Below are 24,934 nucleotides of genomic sequence, written 5' to 3'. Positions count from 1 at the left end.
GAGCGCTGCATTGTATTCTATGGAGGGGCTACATTATACTATATAAGGGGCTGCATTATATTCTATGGGGGGCTGCCATATATTATATGGAGGGGCTGCATTATACTATATGAGGAGGGGGCTGCATTATATTCTATGGGGGGTTAAAAGTGTTTTAACTTATATACTGAGGTGTTTAACTTTATAGATACATTAGGGATGCACATTATATGACCTCTATGGCATTGTTTGCAGTTTATAGGACAAAATAACATGACAGGTTTCCTTTAAAGAGAGGGAGAGAATCGAGAGCAAGGAAAAAAATGGAGGGACAGAGAGAAAAGAGTGGGGAATAGACAAAGGGTAAGAGAACAAGAAGAGAAGAGACAATGAGGGAGATGAAGCCGAGAGGAAAAGAGAGAGAAGCTAAAGAGAGTACACAACAAAAGAATGTAAGGGAAGGGAAGAAGGAAGGAAGGAAGGAAGGAAGGAAGGAAGGAAGGGATAGGAGATAGATGGGGAGAAAGAACAGAGAGAAGAAAGGGAGAGAGATTAAGTCAGTAAAGCAAGAGAGACAAGTAAGAGAATAAAGAGAATCAATATAAAAAAGAGGAAAAAAGGAAAAGTGAAGACTGATAAAATAAAAAGGACATAGAAAAGAAAGCGCCAAGGGAAGAAACACAATATTCTCCTGCATTCTGCCCCATCCATTTCTTCCTATCATACCTCTCAGCTTGGGTATGTCACTCACAAACTTGCGCCCTTTTGTTCTCTGTGCCCACACACCACAGGGCACAAATAAGTACATGTGAGAATCATGTGGGAATAGTGGATGAGGGCAGGTCTATCTCGCCCAGATTCCTTTCCTATGTGGCCTAGTCTGGTCAGTATCGCACCTGCTTGCTAATGAATAATGGGAGGTGGATATAAAAGGATGCCAGGTGGTTGTGTGAGTGTCTCTCAGCCTGGGAACACAGAGAGCCTGTCTGTGTGAGAGACACACGTGAGTGGAAGCAGTGCCCACTGCAACTGTGGTTTGGCTGGACGGGAGAAGCCTGCCAGTTGGTAGTTAGGTTGTCCATTGTTTAGTTAGTGTCGGACAGGCAAGGATTTGTTTTATGTTTTATTTCCTTTTGCATTGCTTTCACCGTTAATAAACCTGACCCAGGGTCAGTTACACCCGAATCCCAGCTCTGCGCCTGAGTTTCATGCTGAATGCACGTGACCTTTGACCCCAGCAAAGGCGATCCCGGAGTGTTTTATCACATTGTGGTGGAGAACGCGGGCATAACGTTGCAAGCATGAGCATGGAGGACATGGTGAAAGCGCTGGTACAGTCCACCGCCGTCCAGCAAGAAGCTAATCGGGTGATGATGGCCCAGCTGAAGGAGTTGGTGGACATGACAGTTACCGATCGTTCGCTTCTCCAGCAGGTGGCGCAGCGCTTGGCAAGCTTACCTGAGCTTAACCTGGAAGCCGAGTCGAGAGTGATTCACATGAGTCAGTACTGGCAGAAAATGACGCCTGATGATGACGTCGAGGCATACCTGACCACGTTTGAACGGACGGCGGTGCGAGAAAAATGGCCGAAGGCACGATGGGCCGGCCTGATTGCCATGTTTCTTTCCGGTGAGGCCCAAAAGGCGTATTATGACTTGGAACCTGAAGCTGCGCAGGACTTTGACAAATTGAAAGACGAGATCTTGGCCCGGCTGGGAGTGACGACCACTGTCCGGGCACAGAGAGCGCATCAATGGACTTATCAGCCGGATAAACCACCGCGGTCACAGATGTTCAACCTGAACCACGTGACGAAGAAGTGGCTACAACCCGAGGTGTTGACAGCGCCAGAGATAATCCAGAGAGTCGTCCTGGACAAGTACCTGAGAGCTCTACCGCCAGCCCTGAGGAAGTGGGTAAGCCATGGAAATCCTACGACGGCAGATCAACTGGTGGATCTGGTTGAACGTTACTCCGTGGCGGAAGGACTCCGAGACGACGCTACCCCACCTCGTTCTTCATCATCTCCACGTGGAACCGGTAAGACTGTTCCAGGGAGTAGGGGAGATGGAAAAATCCCTAAGACAGTGGGGGAGGAAAACGGGACTGCCCGCACTGCGAGGCCGAGAGTAATGAACTATGGTCTAAGCAAGGGGCCCGTTAGGTGTTTCCGCTGCCAAGAGATGGGACATATTGCTGCGAACTGTCCGGTCACTACTGAACCCATGCAGTGCGACGTCACAGACTCTAAAAACCGCATGTCTATGGTTGCACGGGTAGTGAGTGTGAATGCCGGTCAAAAGGATGTGGAAAAACACTTGTGTGATTTAACTGTTGATGGCAAAAATGTGGTGGCATTATTAGACTCGGGAAGTGTGGTGACTCTGGTGAAAGCCAGTCTGGTGCCAGCCCCGACTGGACCATCAGACAAATTCTCTGTAACGTGTGTGCATGGAGACACCTGTTCGTACCTCACCACGGTCATATGCATTACAACTTCCTATGGGTCTGTGCAACATAAAGTGGGACTCGTCCCGGCGTTATTGCATGATGTTATCCTGGGCCGGGATTTTCCCCACTTCTGGCAATTGTGGGAGAATCAGTTGATGCCTTCGGGTAGTAGTGTACATGATTCTTCTCCCAGGGCGCGTGTGGGTCCCGAACCCCGGGAAGAGGTCTCCCCGGAAGACTCGGGGGAAGAGTCTGCGGGAAATGACCTGCAGTTCCCGTTTTCAGTCATGGCGGGTGATACGGAGGAGACCGGGGAGGAGGAGGCTGACAGCCGTCCACCTCCCCGTTTGCCGGATTTAGAAGTTCAGAAAGATGACTTCCAAAGCGAGCAAATAAAGGATCCTACCCTTTCTCAGGCTAGGACAAATGTAAAAGTGATAAATGGGGTACCCGTAGAACCTGGCTCTAGGCTGGCATATCCTTACATGGTTCTGGAGAATGATTTACTCTATCAGATAGAGAAAAAGGGGGAAGATACGGTGCAACTATTAGTCGTGCCAAAACCCTACCGGCGGCAGGTGCTGGACCTGGCCCACGGACCTGTGATGGGAGGTCACCTGGGAGTCCAGAAAACCACCGAAAGGATATTACACTGTTTTGTTTGGCCAGGCATGCATCACGATATCCGTGTATATTGTGAGTCTTGTCTTGACTGCCAAGCCTCTGCACCTAAGCCCCGGTTCTGTAGCCCTTTGGTACCCCTACCTATTATTGAAGTCCCGTTTGAGAGGATTGGGATGGATTTAGTTGGGCCCCTTCCACGGACTGCACGTGGACACCAACATATCCTGGTCATCTTGGATTATGCCACTCGTTACCCGGAGGCCATCCCTTTGCGTAACACAGCCACCAAGACGATTGCCAAGGAACTGGTGCATGTGTTTAGTCGGGTCGGTATGCCAAAACAGATACTCACCGACCAGGGGACCCCCTTTATGTCCAGGGTAATGAAGGAGCTCTGCCGATTGTTACAAATCGAACCGTTATGCACATCCATGTATCACCCTCAAACAGACGGGTTGGTCGAACGGTTCAATAAAACTCTGAAGCAGATGCTGAGAAAGGTGATAGACAAGGATGGGAAGAACTGGGACTATTTACTTCCGTATTTGCTTTTTGCCATCAGGGAAGTACCCCAGTCTTCCATGGGATTCTCGCCTTTCGAGTTATTGTACGCCCGACGTCCTCGCGGACTGTTAGACGTTGCAAAAGAAACCTGGGAGGGTCAGGTCACTCCGTTTAAAACAGTGATAGATCACGTCACACAAATGCAGGACCGTATTGCGGCTGTTATGCCTATCGTCAAAGAACACATGATACAGGCTCAAGGAGCCCAAAAAAGAATCTATGATAGGGGCGCCAAGATCCGTACGTTTGCACCCGGAGATAGGGTGTTGATCCTGGTCCCCACGGTGGACAGTAAGTTCCTGGCAAAGTGGCAGGGCCCCTTTGAGATCAAGGAAAGACTTGGTGAAGTAAACTACAAAGTATACCAGGCAGGTAAATGGAAACCTGAACAGATTTATCATGTAAATCTGATAAAGCCCTGGAAGGATCGGTCTGCCTTGTCAGCGGAGCTGGCCCGTCCTGTCTGCTCGCATACCGTACCGGAGGTACGGGTTGCAGAGACTCTCTCGGAGCGGCAAAAGACTGAGGTCAGGCAGTTTCTACTTCACAACCAAAAGTTTTTCTCAGAAAAACCCGGGCAGACTACGCTAATAAAACATGACATCGTAACGGAACCTGGTGTCACAGTTCACGTAAAACACTACTGAATCCCGGAAGCGCGCCGTGAAGCCGTTTGCCGAGAAGTGAAGGCAATGTTAGAGTTAGGTGTCATTGAGGAATCGCACAGTGCTTGGTCCAGCCCGATTGCGCTAATTCCTAAACCGGACGGCACCATCCGGTTCTGCAATGACTTCAGGAAACTGAATGCGGTCTCAACATTTGATGCCTACCCCATGCCCCGGGTCGACGAGTTAATAGATCGGTTAGGAAAAGCCCGGTATATTACGACCCTAGACCTAACAAAGGGGTATTGGAAGATCCCTCTGGTGGAGGCTGTCAGAGAAAAGACAGCATTTGCTACCCCAGAAGGTCTATTTCAGTATGTGTATATGCCGTTTGGACTGCACGGAGCACCGGCGACCTTCCAGAGACTGATGGATCGAGTCCTGAGGCCACATAGGCAGTACGGTTCGGCCTATCTGGACGACATTGTCATTTACAGCTTGGACTGGGAGACTCATCTCCAGAAAGTACAAGCTGTGATTGACGACCTGTGGGAGGCAGGTCTAACCGCGAACCCCAAGAAATGTCACATCGGGCTAGTAGAAGCCCGGTATTTGGGGTATGTAATTGGGAGGGGTGTTGTTAAACCCCAGGTTGATAAGATTCAGGTGGTTCAGGACTGGCCACAACCAGTCAACAAGAAGCAGGTGCAAGCCTTCCTGGGGATCGCCGGTTATTATCGCCGGTTCATACCCAATTTTGCAGCCATCGCTACCCCCCTGACGGATCTTACAAAAGGGAAAGACTCCGTCATGATTAAATGGAGTTTAGCGGCTGAAGAAGCCTTCCATAGCCTAAAACGGGCACTTTGCTCTCAGCCCGTACTGGAGACTCCGGACTTCCGCAGTGAGTTTGTGGTACAAACGGATGCCTCTGATACCGGTATCAGGGCCGTACTCTCACAAGTGAGGGACGGAGTGGAACACCCAGTCCTCTATCTCAGCAGGAAGCTGAATAAACACGAGCAAAGGTATGCAGTCGTAGAAAAAGAGTGCCTCGCCATTAAGTGGGCTCTAGAGGCCCTCAAATATTACCTGGTGGGCCGAAAGTTCAGGCTGATCACTGACCATGCCCCTCTCAAGTGGATGCACTTGAACAAGGAACGGAATAGCCGGGTGACCCGGTGGTTCCTTGCCCTGCAGGCCTACACTTTTACGGTGGAGCACCGCCCAGGGGTACAGATGGGAAATGCCGATGCCCTGTCCCGAGTGCACTGTTTGGCGGGTGCCATTGCTCGACCGGAGTGGTCTGAGCAGAAGGGGGGGATATGTGAGAATCATGTGGGAATAGTGGATGAGGGCAGGTATATCTCGCCCAGATTCCTTTCCTATGTGGCCTAGTCTGGTCAGTATCGCACCTGCTTGCTAATGAATAATGGGAGGTGGATATAAAAGGATGCCAGGTGGTTGTGTGAGTGTCTCTCAGCCTGGGAACACAGAGAGCCTGTCTGTGTGAGAGACACAAGTGAGTGGAAGCAGTGCCCACTGCAACTGTGGTTTGGCTGGACGGGAGAAGCCCGCCAGTTTGTAGTTAGGTTGTCCATTGTTTAGTTAGTGCCGGACAGGCAAGGATTTGTTTTATGTTTTATTTCCTTTTGCATTGCTTTCACCGTTAATAAACCTGACCCAGGGTCAGTTATACCCGAATCCCAGCTCTGCGCCTGAGTTTCATGCTGAATGCACGTGACCTTTGACCCCAGCAAAGGCGATCCCGGAGTGTTTTATCACATACAGTAGGATCTAGCAATGCTAACGCCTACTAATATTCAATCATTTTATATGTAGTATGCTACAAACAAAACATTTACATACAAATATCTGTGTAGTGTTTTCTTTACACAGCTGAGGTAGATCACCATAGCACATGTGAAATGTGTATAATTTTATTTGATATTACATATACCAGAATCTGAATAACTTGTTCAGGTTCCAGACCATCCACAGGAACCCCATTTACTTCTACCAGTTTATCGCCAGCATACAGGAGACCTATGATGAAAGCAAGGAATGAGTTCAATAATACAATGTACACGTCACAATACTGACACACTTAAAGGGGTTATCCAGGTGTTTCCACAAAAGTCTGCCGTCTCTCTATGACTGTTCGATCTCACCACCAGAGAATCCTCACAATACACACTGTGTGCAATGCAAGGATTTACAGGTCTGCAGTCACATAGAGCAACTGCAGACTTTCGTGATAAACCTGGACAACCCCTTTAAAATAATAATAATCACACTTTTTATTCCAATTATGTATACTTACCACTTCTATCTGCAAGACCACCATGGATGACTCTGGCAACTATGATGTCACCAGTGATTTCATGACGTTTAATTGTAGCTCCCTTGGAAGAAATAATATAACGTAAGGGTCACCGATGAGACGTTTATGACATAACTATTCAGGCTAGTCTATGTGTATGACTGCTTATAAAGAAGAAGAAGAACTAAAGGAGTTTACCACTAAATATGACAAGGAGCATTTTATGGGCACTAACCATAAGTAGTCGGTGAATTGACATTATTACACCTGTAGAGACGGACCAATGAGAACTAGTAACTGTAGTGGAATTACAGTAAAAGTAACCATAGATATGTAAGAGGGACGGCCAAAAATCATTGCCACAGTTGAGATGAGTTGATTCAATGAAGTGACTGTCCACCTGAGTCATGTAATGTCATACTGTGGCTATATATACCCTATCAGCTGATATTACATGTATACTAGGTTTATGCTGCAGTTCAGACTTCCTTTTTTCTGAACGTCATTACAGGAACAAAAAGTATGGAACTCCAGCAAGAAAAACATTTATCCTATGATGGATACAAACAGCGCTAGGCTGATCCAATTGCCTTTTGTGGGATCCATTTGGTTTCTGTTTTTCTGTCATTTTAACAGAACAAAAAGCACAGAGTCCTGCATTTTTTTTTACACTGAAAAAATTAAAGAACATATCTATGTGGATGCTGGCCCTTTAAATAGTAATGTGTGCACTACCTCATTAAGACAAGGGGCTCCTCGCACAGAAAGACTAACTGAGGCTCTGTTAACGTATCAGGCAATGGGCGCAGTCAGACGGCTGTATAAATCAGACCGAGATCAGATCACAATGTAAAGACTGACAGGCGGCTCTCCCAACCTGAGCGCGACAGCTGCATAGAAATACATGAAGCTGTAATGCTTGGGTCAGACGAGTGTTCCGATCTTGGTACGATTTATGCAACTGTCCGACTGCGCCCAATGGCTCATTAATGGTTAAATGACTAATCATTGTGTGTGCTGTGAGTATTGGAGCTCGGCTATGGTTACTCAAGGCAGATCCAGGGTATAAAATGCTCATTATACTGCAACTCATGGTCAGAAGCTGCTGCTGATAGTTCAAGAGGTTATCGTTCAGTAGAACAGACTTTTTTTTAGCCATTAATAATAATAATAATAATAATAATAATAAACAACAGAGGTATACTCCCCTTCTGACGTACCTGCAGATCTAGCAAAGGCCGCTCTGGAAGTGGTGTCTGTCCCATTCTGAAGTCTGAGCAGCTCTGCTTATGACATTTTTCCAATGACGTGCTCTTCTGCTTACCTGACTACTGCAGTGGTGGACTCCCAAACGAGGCATATACCGCTTTCAGAGCAGCCTGCACTGGATCCGCGAAGGTAAGCCTCCATTTTTAATCACTCCATGGCTAAAAAAAAATTTACTTTCAGACGCCTTTAAGCAAAGGATGTTGAGAGTCCTGTGCAGGATTGCAGCCAAATTGAGCCTGTAAGGACAAATATAAATGTGTAAAGTGAATCTGGAACAGCAGGTGGCTAAAGACAACTCCCTGGTGACTACCTCAGGGCAACTATAACCCTGACTTAATAATACCATATGAGTGGTGTTCAATAAGTTATCTACCCCAACGTGTTATGTCAATTTTCGAGAGCTGAACTTTTCTGTGCATGTTGAGACATGTCTGGACTTGCAACTGACACAGCAGAAGTCCAGCATGATGAAAGCATTGGAAGTGACAGGCTGGCAAGTACAGTACAGTGTGGCTCTACAATGAAAAGTATTTGTAGCTTCGTTCCATGATTAAATTCCTTACAAAGGACGAAAATAAGCCTAAAGAAATTCATCACAGAATGATTTCTGTATATAGGGATGATGGACCTTCCTATTACCATCAAAGGTTTGAGCCAAGCAGTTTAAATGGGGTATGGAATCAACGAAGATGACCACCATGTATGGCGAACTGTTGACACATCTTCAGAGGAAATGTGCCATAAACTGGAGGCCATGATTTTGGAAGATCGTTGGGTCAAAGTCAGTGTTATAGCTCATGAATAAGGAATTTCAGTCAGCACAGTTTCACATTCATGATGTTTTGATAGTGTCAAAAGTTACTCCCCTTTGGGTGCCATGAATGTTGACGCTTGATCAAAAAACAACTCAGCAGCAATTTAGGAAAGAGAATTTAGTCATGCTTTGAGAAAGCCCAGGAAACTTCTATGTTTGAATTATTACAGGTGATGAAATATGGTCCCACTATCATGGTCCTGAGACCAAACAAGAGTCCATATAATGGAAGCATAAAATTTCACCGACTACAAAGAAATTTGTGTCCAGCAGTCAGCTGGAAGGATCATGACAACAGGTTTTTGGGGTACAGAAGACATTTTATTACTAGAATTGATGGCACACATGACAACAACTACTGGAGACACTTGTGCTTCAACAATGAAGGCATTATGTGAGGCAAACAGAAATGCCGTGGGAAGTTGTCGGCAAGAGTATTGCTGCTTCACGCTAATGTGCCAGCCTCACAAGTCTTACAAATAACAACCTGCTAGGGGGTCACATTGAAAAGTAGTCCGTTCAATTTTCTCAGAAAAGTTTGTTTTCATATTAAGGTAGATAAATTAATTGAATGCTGCTCGTACAAAGTGACCTGAGACAGTGAAGTGAGCTGTGGCTGGTGATGGCAATCTCTGCATTTGCCTGAGACTCTAATTGTGTTGTGGTATTGGTTGTGAATCCACCATTGTCTGAGACAGCAAGAAAAGACTATGGTGAACATTGTCAGACCTGATAAAAGTGACAGAGTCTCCAAAACCCGCATACGGGCCCGGTCTGTCTATGATGCTGGCTCATTGAGAAACTGTAACCACTACATTAAATGCTTCAATAAAGTTTATTCAAGATATCCCTGTGTCAAGGGTCCCAAGCCATACTCAGGTTCTTACACACAAAGGAAATGCCTAGCTTTATCGGTCCACTAAAATATTCAAAAGTCTTTTACTTTTATTCTTGTTTTTTATTGATAGGTTTAAGTGAAGCCCCAACATTGTTCCCAGAGCTTTATCCCCTTCACACTTGAAAGAATATGTCTTATGGTTGCCAGACTCTATATCCCCTTCTCCATGCGAGTGACGGTGGTGTATCGTCCTCCGGGCCCCTCCCATCAGTCTCTGGATCACTTTGCCACCTGGCTTCCACACTATCTCTCCTGTGACATCCCCACCCTCATCATGGGAGACTTCAACATTCCCATTGCCCTTCCCCTCTCACCATCTGCTTCTCACCTTTTATCTCTAACCTCCTCTTTTGGCCTCTCGCAGCATACAAACTCTCCAACACATGAAGACGGAAACTCCCTCGACTTAGTCTTCTCCCAGCTTTGCTCGGTGGATGATTTCACAAACTCCCCTCTCCCGCTCTCTGACCACAACCTTCTATCATTCTCTATCAAGAACTACCATCCTGCCCAGGTCACCCGCACTTTCCACATTTTTAGAAACATACAGGACATTAACACCCAGAATCTTATGAAAAACTTGCAGTCATCGTTGACCCCCATCTCCTCCCTCTCATGTCCTGATTCTGTACTGAAGCATTAAAATGAAACACCTCAAAGTGCCCTGGATGAAATTGCACCTAGTATATATAGATCAACTAGGCACAGACGGTGACAACCGTGGCACACGCTGCAAACACGTTTCCTACAGTGGTGCTTCAGGTGCGCTGAACGTCTGTGGAGAAAATCCGATCTACCCGAAGATTTCATCCATTATAAGTTTATGCTTAAAACATACAACACTGCCCTTCACCTCTCAAAACAAACCTATTTCAACACCCTCATCGCCTCACTATCCAATAACCCGAAACATCTTTTTGACACTTTTCATTCCCTACTTAACCCAAGAGTGCAGGCCCCAACCATGGATCTCCATGCTGATGATCTGGCTAATTATTTCAAATTAAAAATTGACCATATCCGACAGGAAATTATCTCCCAATCCCCTCATACCATGCACTATCCTCCCTCCCCCACTGCATCTAGCTTACTCTCTGATTTTGAACCAGTCACAGAAGAAGTAATCAGGCTCATTGCAACTTCTCGCCCTACCACTTGCACAAGTGACCCCATTCCATCACATCTCCTCCAGCCCCTTTCCCCTGCTGTCACCACTCACCTGACTAAAATATTTAACCTCTCTCTCTTCCGGTATCTTTCCTTCCTCATTTAAGCATGCCATCATACAGCATTACTTAAAAAAAAAATCCCTCAACCAAAACTGTGCCACTAACTATGGACCTGTCAATCTTCCCTTCATCTCTAAACTCCTGGAATGCCTGGTCCACACCCATCTTTTCCACTATCTCTCAGATAACTCTCTCCTCGACCCTCTACAATCCGGTTTCCGCTCTCTACACTCTACTGAAACTGCCCTCACTAAAGTCTCTAATAATCTTCTAACAGCTAAATCTAATGGTCACTACTCCATGCTAATTTTCTTGGATCTTTCCACAGCATTCAACACTATGGATCATCAGCTCCTCCTCACTATGCTCCGTTCCATTGGCCTCAAAGACACCGTTCTCTCTTGGTTCTCCTCCTATCTCTCTGACCGTTCCTTTACTGTATCTTTTGCTGGCTCCTCCTCCTCTCATCTTCCCCTTACTGTTGGGGCTCCTCAAGGATCGGTTCTAGGCCCCCTCCTCTTCTCTTTGTATACTGCCCCTATTGGTCAAGCAATCAGTAGATTTGGGTTCCAGTACCATCTTTATGCTGATGACACTCAATTATACACTTCTTCTCCTGATATCACGCCTGCCTTCTTGGAAAACACCAGTGATTGTCTTACCACTGTCTCTAACATCATGTCCTCACTCTTTCTGAAACTAAACCTGTCAAAAACTAAACTTCTCGTGTTTCCTCCCTCTACTAACCTACCTTTGCCCGACATTGCCATTTCCGTGTGTGGTTCCACCATTACTCCCCAGCAACATGCTCGCTGTCTTGGGGTCATACTTGATTCCGAGCTTTCATTCACGCCCCACATCCGATCACTGGCTCGCACTTGTTATCCTCACCTCAAAAACATTTCTAGAATTCGACCCTTCCTTACTTTTGACTCTGCAAAAACTCTTACTGCTTCTCTTATTCATTCTCGTCTAGACTATTGTAACTCTCTACTAATCGGTCTCCCTCTTACCAAACTCTCCCCTCTCCAATCCGTCCTGAATGCTGCAGCCAGGATCATATTCCTCACCAATCACTACACCGATGCCTCTACCTTGTGCCAGTCCTTACCCTGGCTACCCATCCACTCCAGAATTCAGTACAAACTTATTACCCTCACCCACAAAGCACTCGATGGCTCAGCACCACCTTACATCTTCTTCCTAGTCTCAGCCTACCACCCTACCCGTGCCCTCCATTCTGCTAATGACCTGAGGTTAACATCCTCATTAATCGGAACCTCCTACTCCCGTCTCCAAGACTTTTCACGTGCCACGCCTGTTCTTTGGAATGCATTACCCAGGCTAATACGATTAATCCCCAATCCCCACAGTTTTAAGCGTGCTTAAAAATGCAATTGTTCAGACTGGCCTATCGCCTCAACACACTAACCTAAATATTTCTGTGTGACTCATTTCAAAATTTTTTACCATATTCAGGTTCCTCGCATCATGTTCTCACATGCTTTATGCATTTAATAGCCCTCTGTGTCTGTACTGTTACATATTTAGACTGTTAACTGGTTCATGCAGCAACAGGAACACCCGATTTTTACAATAGGGATGGTCCAAGCAATAAAAACAATAAAAGCAATTGTTGCCATCCACCTTTCGTGTCTCCCCTTTTCCCTTATAGATTGTAGATTGTAAGCTTGCGAGCATGGCCCTCATTTCTATTGGAATCTGTTTTGATCTATGTGTTTATTGCTATGCTGTAATGTCTATTGTCTGTAGAAGTCCCCTCTATAATGTAAAGTGCTGCGGAATATGTTGGCGCTATAGAAATAAAATTATTATTATTATTATGGCCATATCAATGTTCTCCTACTATGGATGATGATCGCAGCCCCCTTCTAGCCATAATATGGAAGAGCCATATTTCTGAGATTTGTTCTCAGGGTGGCTACCTCTCTGGTAGGAATGAGAAGGTCAGGGTAGTCAAGTTTTTAGACAGATTATACACAAACACAATGAAGAAAATATGCAAAAACTAATGTAAAGGAAATTTAGGGTTGTCTCCCTTTACAACTACTTTCAAGCATCTATAGATGGTGCAGCTACCCATTGCACAGCTTGTAAAGGATTGCGGTACATAAAACTATAATGCCATACAACTATACCATATGGGTTCCCATGGTTTCCTATTACAGAAAGAAACATAAGATAAATTACACCAAGGTTCCGATGTTCAGTCTCCGGTTACAACTTTATTGCAATATTCTCTAGCTAATGCCAAAATGATGAGTTACAGCCTGCTGGGTTCATCCTAAACTGCAAGCATGAATAAATAGATGTCTTAGACGTGATGAGCCTGGTGAACTGACTGTAGAATCCTATTTAAATGTTATTTTTTTTCCAAGTAAGTACTCCAGTCTGATCAGGTATGTATGCATGATTTATTTCATAATGTATGCAGTTTGTATTATCAAATTTGGTTACAGATCCACTTTAAACTACACTGATAGAGACAGAAAAGTATTAATATGGGCAAAATAATTGTTTAGTTTGAAATTTTTAAGATTTTTAAGATTTATTATTGATTTGTATAAACCGTACACAAACTAGATCCTCTTGTTGTAAGTTATTTTATCCTTCCAGTGCATATCAAAACTTTATAGTATATACATATATATATATACATATATATATATATATATATATATATATATATATTTTTATATATATACACGGTATATATATATATATATATATATATATATATATAATACTATGTCTTCAGCTCCTTAGTACATTTATGAGTAAACATGACAACAGGCTATAACCAAATGCTGTGTAGTCTAAAAGTGCACTTTTACTATTATCTGTCCACTACTTATCAATAATCTACAATTATGTTAGATCTGTATAGGAGCGCTAGACAAAAATGGCAGATTTTTTATCAAGGCAATTTGTAAAGTTTTGTACTTTTATTTATTTATTTTTTACATTAGATTTCAAATTCAATGGAAAATATCGGATGATTTTCTGAATACCAAGATGAACGTAGAGAAAAAGTCTAAATGGGACCTGTCAGGTCATTTTATCAGCTTTCTTGGCTCCATGCATTAATAGATGAACCGACAATCATTCCAAACACGTCCCTATTTATTTGTTTGATTTTTTTAAATGCAGTAAAAGCAATAATTTCAATTTTAGAAATGACTTCTGAAGAGTTGTGGTATCTGGTGTCCACCCACCTGCCTTAAATGACATCTCCTCTGCCACTGTAGTCACTACCCAGCTGCTACAAATATTGTGCATGTATCATTGCTTTATACATCCCAAGTGCATAGTAGCGAGGTATACAGGACCTGGCTTTTAAAAAATGCTTTTCTCTATTTTAACTCCATATGCAAAACAGAAAGGGTCATGTTTGAAAGGATTGCCTGGTCGTATATTACAGTGCAATGGTGGTAGGGGGTAAAATGGTCTGACATGTTAACTGGATACATAGGTGAAGCTATTTTCAGTTTTTCTTTATATTACGGTTTTAAAAAAAACAACAAAATACTAAACATTATCTACTAGAGATACGTAGATATACATAGACCAGCTATATATATATATATATATATATATATATATATATATATATATATATATATATATATATATATAAAAAAGTATTCGGCTCCCTGGAACTTTTCAACCTTTTCCCACATATCATGCTTCAAACACAAAGATACCAAATGTAAATTTTTGGTGGAGAATCAACAACAACTGGGGCACAATTGTGAAGTTGAACGAAATTTATTGGTTATTTTAAATTTTTGTGGAAATTCAAAAACTGAAAAGTGGGGCGTGCAATATTATTCGGCCCCTTTAACTTAATACTTTGTTGCGCCACCTTTTGCTGTGATTACAGCTGCAAGTCGCTTGGGGTATGTCTCTATCAGTTTTGTACATCGAGAGACTGAAATTCTTGCCCATTTTTCCTTGGCAAACAGCTCGAGCTCAGTGAGGTTTGATGGAGATAGTTTGTGAACAGCAGTTTTCAGCTCTTTCCACAGATTCTCGATTGGATTCAGGTCTGGACTTTGACTTGGCCATTCTAACACCTGGATACGTTTATTTGGGAACCATTCCATTGTAGATTTTGCTTTATTTTTGGGATCATTGTCTTGTTGGAAGACAAATCTCCGTCCCAGTCTCAGGTCTTTTCCTGACTCCAACAGGTTTTCTTCAAGAATGGTCCTGTATTTGGCTCCATCAATCTTCCCAACAAATTTTAACCATCTTCCCTGTCCCTGCAGAATAAAAGCAGGCCCAAACCATGATGCTGCCACCACCATGTTTGACAGTGGGGATGGTGTGTTCAGGGTGATGAGCTGTGTTGCCTTTACGCCAAACATATCATTTGGCATTGTTGCCAAAAAGTTCGATTTTGCTTTCATCTGACTAGAGTACCTTCTTCCACACGTTTGGTGTGTCTCCCAGGTGGCTTGTTGCAAACTTTAAACAACACTTTTTATGAATATCTTTGAGAAATGGCTTTTTTCTTTCCACTCTTCCATAAAGGCCAGATTTGTGCAGTGTACGACTGATTGTTGTCCTATGGACAGACTGTCCCACCTCAGCTGTAGATCTCTGCAGATCATCCAGAGTAATCATGGGCCTCTTGATTGCATCTCTGATCAGTCTTCTTGTTTGAGATGAAAGTTTAGAGGGATGGCCGGGTCTTGGTAAATTTGCAGTGGTATGATACTCCTTCCATTTCAATATGATCGCTTGCACAGTGCTCCTTGGGATGTTTAAAGTTTTGGAAATCATTTTGTATCCAAATCTGGCTTTAAACTTCTCCTCAACAGTATCACGGACCTGACTGTTCTGTTCCTTGGTCTTCATGATGCGCTCTGTGCTTCAAAAAGAACCCTGAGACTATCACAGAGCAGATGTATTTATACGCAGACTTCATTACACACAGGTGGATTATATTTATCATCATTAGTCATTTAGGACAACAATGGATCATTCAGAGATCCACAATGAACTTCTGGAGTGAGTTTGCTGCATTGAACGTAAAGGGGCCAAATAATATTGCATGCCCCACTTTTCAGTTTTTGAATTTCCACAAAAATTTAAAATAACCAATAAATTTTGCTCAACTTCACAATTGTGTACCACTTGTTTTTGATTCTTTACCAAAAATTTACATTTGGTATCTTTATGCTTGAAGCATGATATGTGGGAAAAGGGTGAAAAGTTCCAGGGAGCCGAATACTTTCGCAACACACTGTAGATTTATAAATAGATATGAAAAGTCTACACACCACTGTTAAAATGTGTTGGAATATGTTTGGTGCAACAACTCCATTCCTATCTGAGTGTTTAGTTGCTAGATTTGTATGCTGTTCATAAAGTTAGAACCAAAAAAAACTCCAAGAAGCTCACATAAAAGGGGAATGTAGTTACCTTTAAAGATAACAGCTGCATCATCTCAAAGAAGGGTCACACTCTTGCAGAAGGAAAAATCCAAGTTGAGCTTTATCAGCTAAAATGCAAAGAAAGAGTGTGCAGTGCTAGACAAGATCTACATAAGAACTGTATCCATGTATGGCACAGACGTCTTGGCCACAGAGTCCGAGAAGCAGTAAGGAAGCTAGCTCACCTTGCAAATGGTATTGAAATCAACCAGTGTAGTGAAATGATGAAGTGCACTAGCTGTCTTAAAGGGAAAATGTCCAGAAAATCCTTTCCTAAAATAAACACCACTAGATCTGCACAGCCTCTGGATCTGATGCATACAGATGTATGTGGCCCAATGAGTGATATTTTCTCACATTTATTGATGATTACTCCAGATATACAGTCGCCTACATGCTTCACAGTAAGGATGAAGTTCCACAGAAACTTGAAGAATATCTTGCTGTGGTGTTTAACAAATTTGGAAGAATGCCAAAAGCCCTGCGTGCAGATAATGGAACCGAATATACAAGTGGTAAGGAACAAACCATTTTGGAAAAAGGATGGAATCGTGTTCCTGACTACCATTCCATACAACTCAGAACAAAATGGCATTGTAAATTGTATTCACTAAAAGGTTGAAACAAGAGCGCAATAGGGTCTTATCCGGGTAAAATGTACAAATTCTAAAAGTATTATACTCACCTTCTCAAAGAGAAAGTAAAGCCTGCATAGTATGTCAGCCTGCTGCACGTCCAACGGTCCACAGTGGAACCGCACCACAGATCAATAAGGAATAAATTCTTGGACTTTAAGTGCGCTGCCAGACAGATTCCATAACCACACAAGGTTAAAAAAGTTAACCCTTTAATCCCTACGCGTTTCGAAGCATAACGTTTCTTCTTCAGGGGTTGACACAGATGTCAGATGTGTCAACCCCTGAAGAAGAAGCGTTATGCTTCGAAACGCGTAGGGATTAAAGGGTTAACTTTTTTAACCTTGTGTGGTTATGGAATCAGTCTGGCAGCGCACTTAAAGTCCAAGAATTTATTCCTTATTGAAAATGGCATTGTAGAGAGAAAGAACCGTACTCTCTGTGAAAGTGGAAGAAGTATATTGCTTGATGCAAATCTACTTTACAACGTATTGGGGAGAAGCCATCATGACAGCTTGCTATCTTCAAAATAGAGTGCCAGGTAAAGCCACAAATAAAATTCCATATGAGCTATGGAACTGCAAGAAGCCTAACCTGAAGCACCTCAGGATATTTGGAAGCAAAACGTTTATGTATGTTCTCAAAGAAAAACGTTCCAAGTGGGAATCACATGCAAAACAAGGAGTCCTGGTGGGCTATAGCGAAACGCCAAAGGGATACAGAATCCTGCACCCAGAGACCAACACAGTAACAATCAGCAGAGATGTAGTGATTGATGAAAACTCTGTATTGGTCAAATTCCATGAAGTTACGCCAGTTATTCAACCTAAGAAGCAAGAACAAGAATCTCTACCACCAAACCCAGATGCCGAAAAGGAGAACACTGAAGTGTAGATAAGCTCTGTAGCCACCAAGGAAGACACAGAAGAACCAAGTCAAGGAAATCAGAAAGGCCAAACAAAGGTATCCCAGCTAAACGCCTTTTTTATATGGTCAGAACACTTCCTGAACCAGAGCCACAGTCATGGCAAGAGATGCAAAAACTGCCTGTACACGAGAAGCAGAAGTGGATAAATGCTGTGTCATGGTCTGTATGGAAGTTCTTGTCTAGTGCTTCAGGGTTAATGCTGTTGGCCTCTCTCTGACTTTGGGAGGGCTTTAAATAGCCTCTTTTGTGCTATGTCCATTGTCAGTGATACTTTTGACCTTGGCTGAGTTCCTGATCCCCGTGTATCTGAAGATACTGTCTGCCTGTGTGTGATTGTTTGTGTTTGACTCGGTCTGTTCCTGTTTCTGAGTTTGCTACCCGATTCTGCACTTTCTTAAGGGGGCTCTACACATAGTGATATTGCTAAAGCATCACCGATTTGTGATGCAGCAGCGATATTGCTAACGATATCGCTACATGTGATACTTACCTCCGACCGGCTCCCCCGCTGGCTATCGCTGATCGCGCGAGATCGACCTGGTCCATTTCTCGTCGCCGGCTTCCTGCTGGCGCCGACGAGCGATCTATGGACGCGGGCGGAAGATGGCAGTCATTGCTTGTCTGAAAGGTAAGTACGACTGCCGAGCTTCGCTGCATCGCTAGTGAGATCTTACTGTGTGGCAGCTCACTAGCAACCATTTAGCGATGCACCAGCGATCCTGACCGGGTCATATCGTGGTCGGGATCGCTGGTGCATCGCTAAATGTAAAGGGGCCTTTTGTCTCTCGGTTTTGATCTCTGCTTGACCCTGACCTTCCACTTTGTGTTTCCCGTCTGATACCACGCTGCTATCTCCAGCTTTCTGACCCTGAATTGTTATTGACCACGTCTCTGTTTCTGTCTGTACTGTGTTGTCTCCTGGTTGACTTGCGTCTATCTGGCATTCCCCTGGGCTTCTCTAGCCCGAGTTCCAATCCCTGGAGTCCTGGACTTGTCTCCGCCCCTTGACACTCCCTTTGTGGTCACGTGCTTCAGGTCCTCTTTACCTCAAGAACGCTTCTTCACCACAGCCGTCCCGTTCCACTGGAATCTCTAGGCACCATCCGCTCAACTCAGGAAATGCACACTGACTCGGTAAACAATGGAAGGGCGGTGTCCGTTACATGCTGCTAATGAAGAGATGAAGTCGCTTCACCAACTCTAGACATGGGAGCTTACTGAGCTACCACAAGGAAAAAGAGCTATGGGATGTAAGTGGGTCTTAAAAAAAATATGACTCAGTAGCTAAAGTTCGCCGGTTTAAGGCAGGATTGGTTGCAAAAGGGTACTCACAAAAGTATGGTGAAGATTATGATGCTACAATTTCTCCAGTTGCGAAGCAAACCACATTCAGAACTTAAATGTCCATAGCTGCAGTTTAATAGATGACAGTGAGACATTTTGACATCAAAACAGCCTTCCTACATGGTGACATTGAAGAAGAGTTGTACATGAGCCAACTCGTCACTGACAATCAGAGCACTTTGTAAAATGCAAAAATCTCTCTATGGACTTAAGCAGTCAGCAAGAGCTTGGAACTTGAAAATAGAAAAATTTTGATGGATGATGGATTTAAAAGATCTCAAGTTGATCCATGTTTGTATACAAAAAATGTAGCGAAGGAGTGGATGTAGACGATGTAATCATGTGTCGTCAAGATGAAAAGGAAATTGCAAGGCTAGGTGAAATTCTCAGCCAGCACTTTGAGACTAAGGACCTTGGAAATGTGACATATTATTTGGGAATCCAAATCCAGAGAGAGGAAGATGGGAGTTTTCTTCTCAAACAAAGCTCTAAAATTTCCACAATCCTAATGTCTTGCAATACAGGGACAACTACCAGAGGGCAAGGAAGGAGGTAACAGGAGCTCATCTCTAGCGAAGTCCTGTAGAGCTGAGCAAACTCCACTAGGGTGCAGTAGAGAGGTCGTACAACCCAAGTCAGAAACAGCCAGGAACGCGGTGTCAGAGGGGAAGCAGGAGCAAGATCTAAAGCAAACCAGAGGTCAAAAAGCCGGTCGGGAGTGCGGTAACGAGGACGAGATGAAAGCACAGCCAGAAACACGCCAAAGATCAGAGCCAGACAGAACGATTCAAAACAGGAACGAAAGACGGATGGGCAGGTCAGAAGTCAAACCAGGTCATACATTCTGGGGAACAGTCACAGCACACCCTCAATGCATCCCAGTGTGAACACCCCTCATACGAGACCAAAGGTGTTTGGGCTCGGCTGCACCCTGAAAATTATATAGTGCAAAAAGTACACAATTAGTGAGGTATTAGCTGATATTTTGGCCAAAATACTTGAGCCCGTAAAAATATCAGCTAATACCTCACTAATTGTGTACTTTTTGCACTATATAATTTTCAGGGTGCAGCCGAGCCCAAATACTTTTGGTCTCGTATGAGGGGTGTTCACACTGGGATGCATTGAGGGTGTGCTGGCCAGCCCACCTAGTCGAATAGTAGGGGCGTGACTAATAGGCTGTGAGCCAGACACTGTGTAGTTCCCTTGTGTGAACAGCGCCCTATGCGGGCCTTTATTGTGCAATTTTATACTGGGCAGTCACCCCCTCCAGGAATGGGTAGGTGGAGAGTGGCTGTTAATCTGGTATTTTGCACCTGTGTTGCTAACACCTTGCTTTATGGGCTGGCTGCACCCTGCAGTGCATTTGTTCTTAGACCTGGGCAGGTAAGTGTTGCTGCCTTTTTTTCTGCTGTTTAAAAATGAATTTTTGGAGACCTTGAGTCTTCTTTAGAGGCTTTGCTATTTCGCTTCTGTACATAGCAACCACAACTTGTCTGGCTATCACAGCCACAGTTGGAATTCTGGCGACATGTAAGCAAGCCACGCCAAAGAGACTGGAATGCAATTAAGAAAATTCTTCAATATCGTAAAGAAACTCAAAGGCTAAATCTTAAGATATCTGCATCAGGATATCTCACTCTCAGAGGTTATGTGGATGCAAATTGGGCTGGAAATTCAAGTGATCGGAAATCAACAAGTGGTTATGGATCGCCCCGTGCCGTGGCAGGGCCGAAGGGTACTCGGAGCCGGGCCCGTTGGTTTCAATGGGAGATGTCACGGCAGCGGTGACCCGGTCCGTGGCCCTGGGTGTCCATTGTAAAAGCGGAATAGAGTGGATGATGATGCTTAAAGTTTATTAGTGAATGATTCGTGACGCCACCTGTGGTGTTCGGCAATGAAGATGTTAAGCCGACGCTGCAGACAGATCCTCTGGGACAGATGGTGTAGTGCAGCAAGGATGGTGTAGCCCTCCACAGGCAGGGCTGTAGTCCCAGGGCAGTGTAGATAAAGTGACGGTGAGGGGAGACGTGGATGGTGCAGTATCAGGCACAAAGGTGTAGCAGTGCTGAATGTGTTGGCGCAGGAATAAGCGGAGGACACCAGGGAATGTAGTTCCAAAGCTTTACTCACAGTCTGTTGTGCATACAGGTGCCCGCATCCGTACCATGTCCTCCTGGCCAGGAGCTCAGTCAACCTTCAGGCAAGATGAAGAACTCCGTTCCAACACTCCTCCAACATATGTGCCTTTTCTGAATGTCTCCCTTCTTGCGTCTTTAATGAAGTACTCACAGTACTGAGTTACACTGGAGTTCCTCCTTTCAGATGTTCTTAGAACTCTACTTGTACGGCAGACAGCTGTAGCCTGCTTCGGGGACTCCACTACCTAGTCCCGGCTCACTCACGATGCTGTTGTGCCCCCAAGTCTTGTGTTGGAATAAAGTGGTGACAACTTCTATTCCTCCGGTGTCTGTCGCAGGATCATTAGTATCCATACAACCTCGGGGACCGGACCCCGGCCATGCGCTGTGAACTTGGGAAGGGTTTTGCTCTAACCTTAATCCTTAGTCCTCCTCTCCTTACGTTCCGTACTAATCCTTCCTTCTTATGGAGAGAGTCAGGCTTTCCATCAATGTTCCTCTCCTGTGCCAGCGGACCCAGGTCACTGAGGTCCACTGCAGCACTTCCTTCATCCATCCCACTCGGGATCTTCACTCTTCCACTGACTCTGTCAGACTGACTAAATCCTAAACTCTTCCCGCTCTTTTGGTGCCAACCAAACTCCACCCACCTCCCAGCACGCTTCGTGTTCCAAGCAGGGAGCCACCAAAGGGTGCTTTGCTACACTACTGTGTTGTGTGGGATGCAGGTGTTGGAGCGTGGTCAGGTGTCTCCACCCTACCTGAATGGTGTGGTACCACACCTCAGGAGGAGGTGCAGTACCTCTGTGGCGACTGAACTCTCAGGGACGCCACAGTTACTTGTTCAAGTTAGGAGTATATTCAATTTCTTGGTCCAGCAGACAACAAGTGTCAGTCGCATTATCTTCTACAGAAGCAGAATATATGTCTGCTGCTTATGCAAGTCAAGAAGTAATTTGGTTGAAAAAACTTTTGAAAGATTTCGGCAAGCCATTAGCTCAACCAACAGTTATCTATAAGGACAATCAAGGATGCATTAAACTTGCCAGCAGTGAGATTAGTGCAATGACTAAGCTCATTGATGTAAAACATCACCACTTACTTGACTTACTGGAACGTGGTGTACTCAAGTCTGACAAGATGATAGTTGATGGTATGACAAAGCCATTACCAAGAGCCAAGTTTGTGGACTTCAGAACTGCAATGGGACTAACAGGATAAGTATTTGTTGAGTGGAGGTGTTGGAATATGTTTGGTGCAACAACTCCATTCCTGTCTGAGTGTTCAGTTGCTAGTTTTGTATGCTGTTTATAAAGTTAGAACAAAAAAAACTCCCAGAGGCTCACACAGGGAGAGCATGTGACTGTATTTCCTGTTTTTCCTGTGTCTGTGTATGAGAGAAGCAGCCTGCTGTAGATGATGCACAGATGGAGACACACAAATGTTTTATTCCTGATCTATTAAGCTTATCATATATTGTTCCTGTTTGTTCATGTTTTCACATGCTTGGAGAGTATACTGAATAATCCGCTGTCAAAAAAATGCCATTTTTTTGTCATGAAAAAAAAATCTTACCAACAAAAATTATTTCAGAACTTTTTCCACCTTTAGTGTCACCCATCTGTGCAAATCCATTGAAAAAATATCCTGAAATCATTTTGAGGAGGGAAACTATCTTATGATGGAAACACACTCTTATAATCGGGGATGTGGTTGAGTTTAGAATTAGCTAATCACATTTAAACTTATGTCAAATAGTAGTCAGTGCACAGCTGCCATCATTTACAGTGATCCTGATTAATACAATATAAAGCTTAGCTGTTGTGGTATGATTTTCCTGACTTTTTTGTTGGTTGCATTTTACAACAGAAGCTATGATCCATAATAAGCTTACAACACAGCAATGGAATCTAATTATTGAAGAGTCATGATGATTTAAAAAAAATTGCAAGTTATTAGGTATACCATGAGACGCTGTGAGGCCGGTCATCAAGAAGTGGCTTAAATTTGGCACAACAGTCAAATTACCTAGAACTGGACGTACCTCAAAAATTGATGAAAAGAAAAAAAAATTCAATTGATCCAGAAAGCTGCCAAGAGACCCACAGCAATATTAACCCCTTCACGACATCTCCAGTATATGTACAGCGCTGCAGGAACTGCATGTATGGCAGCCTCAAGTTCCGGTCACCGTGCTGAATTGAGATAAGATAGCTTCTGCCTCTGACAACAGACCATCCTTGTACATCACCCCCATGGGACTGTACCACCCCTCAGCGTCGCCAATCGCTGTAATTGGCTGGTCAATTCTGACCAGCCAATCATCATGTTTTAACGCTAAAAAATGTTAATCAATGTGGCATGCTGTCTGAGGAAGCACCAATCACAACAGTCAATATGGATGGGGTGATCACAACTGCACCGTTGTTTTTTAACCCTTTTGGCACCGTTTGGCTGAACAATAGTTACTGACCAATTGGTGCCAAAAGGGTTGATTTAAAATGACAATCACCACTTTGCACCATCTTTTTCCTCAGATCTGGAGTGCAGAGTGGTTGTATAGGTCCTCTGTGTACCTGGAAAAGAGAAAAATCATTGGTGGTCACTAGTGCGATCCTGCTGCAATCCTCCTTGTTTCCTACGATTCTCCTGCTTCTCCTTTGCCGTGATGTCTGTGTGACTGATCTGTGATCACAGCAGCAGTTCCCAAATCCCTGTTCCAGTCCCCCCCCACTCTCCAATTGCATTATTGAGGCACTTTTGCATTGTTATTTGAGGCGCCTTTAATGCGTGCACGTCCTGCGTCCATGTGCCCCTGGGGCTCAGTTGCCACAGAGGTACTGCACCTTCTCCTAAGGTGTTGTGCCCCACCATCCAGGTAAGTTGGAGGCTCCTGACCACGCTCCAACACTCGCACCCCACACAATAGAGTAGTTCAGCAAAACCACATTGCGGCTCCTTGCTTAGAGAGAGGCAGACCACCTTTGGTGGTTCCCTGCTTGGAACACTAGACGTGCTGGGAGGTGGGTGGAGTTCAGAATATATATATGAGCAGGATGGTTTAGGATTACAGGTCAGTCTGACAGGAGGTCAGTGAGAGAGGAAGCCACTTGTGAGGAGTGGGGATCCCTGGAAGAGGGATGGAGGAAGGAGTGCTGCAGCTGCCTCAGTGACCTGAGCCAGCTGGCACGGGAAAGGAAAGAAGGAGAAGAACATTGAACTGAAGCCTGAGCTTCCATAGAAGGGAAAAGACAAGTTCGGAACGTAGGAGAAAAGGGAACATAGAGGACGTGGGTTAGAGGAAGAACCCTGCCTAGAAGTTCTAAGCGCAAGGCCGGGGCCCGGTCCCAGAGGTTGTATGGACACTAATGGTTCTGCAGCAGACACCGGTGGAGTAGTAGGCTGTAAATGCACTACTCCCATCTAAGACTTGAGGGCACAACAGCAACACGGATAGAGAGCCGGGACTAGGACTAGAGAGTCCCCGAAGCAGGCTACAGCTGTCTGCCGTGCAAGTAGAGTTCTTGGGAACATCTGTCAGGAGGAACTCCAGTGTAACACAGTACTAGGAGATCTTCACACTTAAGGTGCTATAGAGGAGACGTTCAGAAAGGGCACATCAGTTGGCGGAGTGTGGAAGGGAGCATTCCATCTTGCCTGGAGGTTGA

The 24,934-nt window shown here is 44.4% G+C and overlaps 1 protein-coding gene across 1 annotated transcript in view; it reads right to left on the bottom strand.

Moving 5' to 3' along the window:
• The window catches only part of MPP4 (MAGUK p55 scaffold protein 4), a 196,475-nt gene that overhangs the window by 131,661 nt on the left and 39,880 nt on the right, over positions 1–24,934 (bottom strand). Inside the window, exons 6-7 of the mRNA XM_073551429.1 lie at positions 6,547–6,628; positions 6,184–6,269 (exon numbers count right to left, since the gene is read on the bottom strand). Coding sequence (XP_073407530.1) covers positions 6,184–6,269; positions 6,547–6,628 — 168 coding nt within the window. The remainder of the gene's footprint in view (positions 1–6,183; positions 6,270–6,546; positions 6,629–24,934) is intronic.

This window comes from Dendrobates tinctorius, unplaced genomic scaffold, assembly GCF_039654945.1.
Source record: "Dendrobates tinctorius isolate UK_male_01 unplaced genomic scaffold, ASM3965494v1 ptg000177l, whole genome shotgun sequence".
Lineage (NCBI taxonomy): Eukaryota > Metazoa > Chordata > Amphibia > Anura > Dendrobatidae > Dendrobates > Dendrobates tinctorius.
Note: the sequence above shows the minus strand (reverse complement) of the source record. Positions and strands in the feature narration are given on the sequence as shown.